Source organism: Fukomys damarensis, unplaced genomic scaffold, assembly GCF_012274545.1.
Source record: "Fukomys damarensis isolate Sample0158 unplaced genomic scaffold, DMR_v1.0_HiC HiC_scaffold_38, whole genome shotgun sequence".
NCBI lineage: Eukaryota > Metazoa > Chordata > Mammalia > Rodentia > Bathyergidae > Fukomys > Fukomys damarensis.
In genome coordinates this window covers 79,608,610-79,611,683 of record NW_022900950.1, presented here as the reverse complement: position 1 = coordinate 79,611,683, position 3,074 = coordinate 79,608,610, and the positions used below count along the sequence as shown (strand labels likewise).

Sequence of the window (3,074 nt, the reverse complement as noted above, 5' to 3'; positions counted from 1 at the left end):
GGGAGGAAGGAGAACCGGGGCAGCCTGTGCAGCGGGACCTCCTCCCTAGCCGCCGCCGCCGCCGCCGCCGCCGCCTCCTCTGCCTCCGCCGCTGCTGCTGCTGCTCCAGGAGTGGGGACCGTGATCTCAACCCCACCACGAACCAAGTTTGCACAATTAATCTCAGCAGCGTGACGCCGGCGGACACTTCATTCGGCCCCTCACTCAGCACGATCACGCCGGCTACGAGTCACTGACACAGCACACGCACACCCGTCTCAGCACCGCCAGTCTGAATGCAACACACCGACAGAATGACATTATTCCGCTTACTTTGGAGGACCATGGCTGCAGGCAGTTGGCATAGCAACGCACAAGGAAAGCCATTTCCTGGGGAGGGAGACAGCTTCCTTCTCTAAATACAAAATTCCTCCTAGGAAGCAAATGGCATCGCTGCTCCTGCGGGAAGCCAGGCACTGTAGTCTGCCTCCTAACCTGCAAGGCTCTCCCTCGATGCAGTCCTAGTGATGTAAGTGGATCTCGCCCTCCCTCTCCCTCTTCCCTGAGACACTCGGCTCCAGCAGCACACACATTCCTCCGGGCTCGCCCCTCCGCTTCACCACTGTGCTCACTGGGAGCGGCAGCACTCCGAGAAAGTAGCGCTCTTGCCTCCTTACATCAGCGGCTGCAGGTGAAGAAGTCTCCCAGGGATGGGGTCCCTCCACTGCTGACTCCGGATGATACCACCCAAGACAGTGGAGGCGGAGAAGGGCTTTCCTGAACAGCTCTGAACTAAAGTGGAATTCTTCAAGGTGAGGATAAAGGAATCCATGTGGGCTCCACCCTGCCCTCAGCATCACCGTGCTGCAGTAAATAAGTACCCACCAGAAATGTATAAAATGCACACTTCGCAAGCTGTGTGTGGATGTAGATGTGATTTTCACACATCCCCACACACTGATGTGCGCACTACCTTGCCAATGATATGAAGCCCGCCCAAGTTTTTAGGCGTTTGTCTTTCTGAAAGCAAACAAACAAAACTTCTAGCTGTGGATCTGAAATTAAATGAGAATAATTATGCAACCATAAACTCTTAATGTCTCCTAGGGCTGGATTTATGTAAAAGATGAGAAGGATTGAGGATGACTGCTCCGTGAAACGACGGTCGGTTTCTTACAGTCAGATCTAGCACACAGAACAGAAACAGGTAGGAAGATCTAGCACCTTCTGTAGTGGACAACGCCATTGTCAGCCCTTGCTACCTGTTTCTTCTCCATCCTAAGACGCACCATCCGGTTCTCCTTTCCTTCCTCCTCCTCCTCCTATCTGAAGGCAGCCTTTCTGTCTGGTGCCTCTTTCTGATCCTTCTCACGCCCAGCCCCGCGCGCCTCTTCCTCAGACTTCGGATCCAGGACCCCAGCTCTCATTCAACCTCTCCTCCTGCCCTCAACTGGCATCTGCGAGCTCTGGTGTCTCCAGGCTCAGAGACAAAACAGACACCTTCCCTAGACCCTGTCTTTCTCTGCAGCGACGGCCCCACCTCTGCCTTACGCTCCCTGAGACAATCTCTGCAGTCTCTGCTGCCTTCCACATCCCGTGCTCACTCAGACAAAGGACCACGGTGACCCTGTTACACAATTCATGTATCTACACGTTGTCCTTAGTACCTGTGCCCTGTTCCATCCACCATAACATCCGTTAATTCTCTAACTTTTCTCTGGTCTAGATCTCTCTCCATCTGGGATGTGATCACACAAGCCAGCCATTACTTTTCGTCTCCATAATCACAAAAGTCCTCAATCGACTACCTGGATTTAGTTCTGACCCTACCATACCACCCCTGCATACCATACCACCTCCAGGATCTTTCAAACACTAAGTCTGATCATTTCACCTTCCTCCCCAGTGGCCTCTGACAGAGTCAACCACTCCCATGGCTTCCCACGCTGCCCACCATGAAGACCACAGCCCGTTGCGGCTGCGAGAGGAGCAGCTTCCCAGGCCCACAGCACACTCACGCGCTCGCCTTCGCACTCCAGGCCGCTGGGGCTGCTCCTGCCTCCCGGGTGGACAAAAGAGCCTCTGCTGCACACTTTCCTCCCTCCTTCCCTGACTCCCAGCCCCCGGACCACGCCCGCTGGTTCTCACAGTCGTGTCCACCTCTCCACTGAAGAACCAACGCTCCGCGGCTGTGATGTGCCACCTGGGCCCGGACGTGTGAACGGCGAGTCCCTCCGGCAGGCCCTCTATTCCGTCCGTGGTGGCCGGCACCAGGCTGGCCTGCATGTGTCACGGCACCGCCGGCACCCCCATGGTGCACACTTGCGGCCACTCGCATTTTTGTGGAATGAATGAAATCCCCACCGATGTGAACGGACATTGGCAAAGCCACTGATCTCTGAGAAGGTTCCTGTCAAATGCCTGACGCTTTTCTATAACAGACATAAGAATCTGAAAGCAAATGGCATCAACGTGTTGAGGCTGCAGAGCTCCAACTGTGGGCAGAGTGTGAGCTCGAGGAGAGGAGAAGCTTCTGGAGATGGACGATGGCAATGGCTGTGTACCACGGGAGGAAACGGAATGCCACGGAACCGTGCACCTAAATGGTTAGACTGGGAAGCTGTAACGTACCATTTCATCACAAGAAGAAAAGGAGATGGCAACTCCGCGACTGCACAGTCGAGCTCCACATTTCCCACCCAGCCCAGGCCCCAACACACCCATGTCCCAAAAAGTCCTGTCCCAGCTAAAGCCAAAGTCAGTCCAGGCTGATGGTGTCCGAACTCGTATGTGACGGTTTCCCGCCGCTTGCCTCTCTCTGGAAAAATGTGTCACTTCTCTAGAGCAGGAAACTAACCTCATCAGGGGACCCACGAGATGAAGAGAGAAACTCTCGTCTGCAGGCACCGAAGCCTTCCGCGCTGGGCTCGGCGATCTCTGCGCCACCGGCCGCATCCAGACTCAGGACTGAGACACTGCAGGGCCAGGGTCCGCACTGTCGGGCACACGAGGTGCAGTCTTACCAGGTACAATAAGCCAAACACCGCTCGCGAAACAAAACTAAACTCAAGATTTAGGGCTCCTTGTAGCCCTAC

General features: G+C 55.1%; 1 protein-coding gene across 1 annotated transcript in view; it reads right to left on the bottom strand.

Moving 5' to 3' along the window:
* LOC104864779 (rap guanine nucleotide exchange factor 2) overlaps positions 1-454 on the bottom strand; it is a 50,277-nt gene extending 49,823 nt beyond the window's left edge. The window contains exon 1 of the mRNA XM_010627992.2: positions 313-454. Within this exon, the coding sequence (XP_010626294.1) occupies positions 313-366 (54 nt within the window). The 5' untranslated portion in view covers positions 367-454. The remainder of the gene's footprint in view (positions 1-312) is intronic.
* Positions 455-3,074: the final 2,620 nt, after the last annotated feature.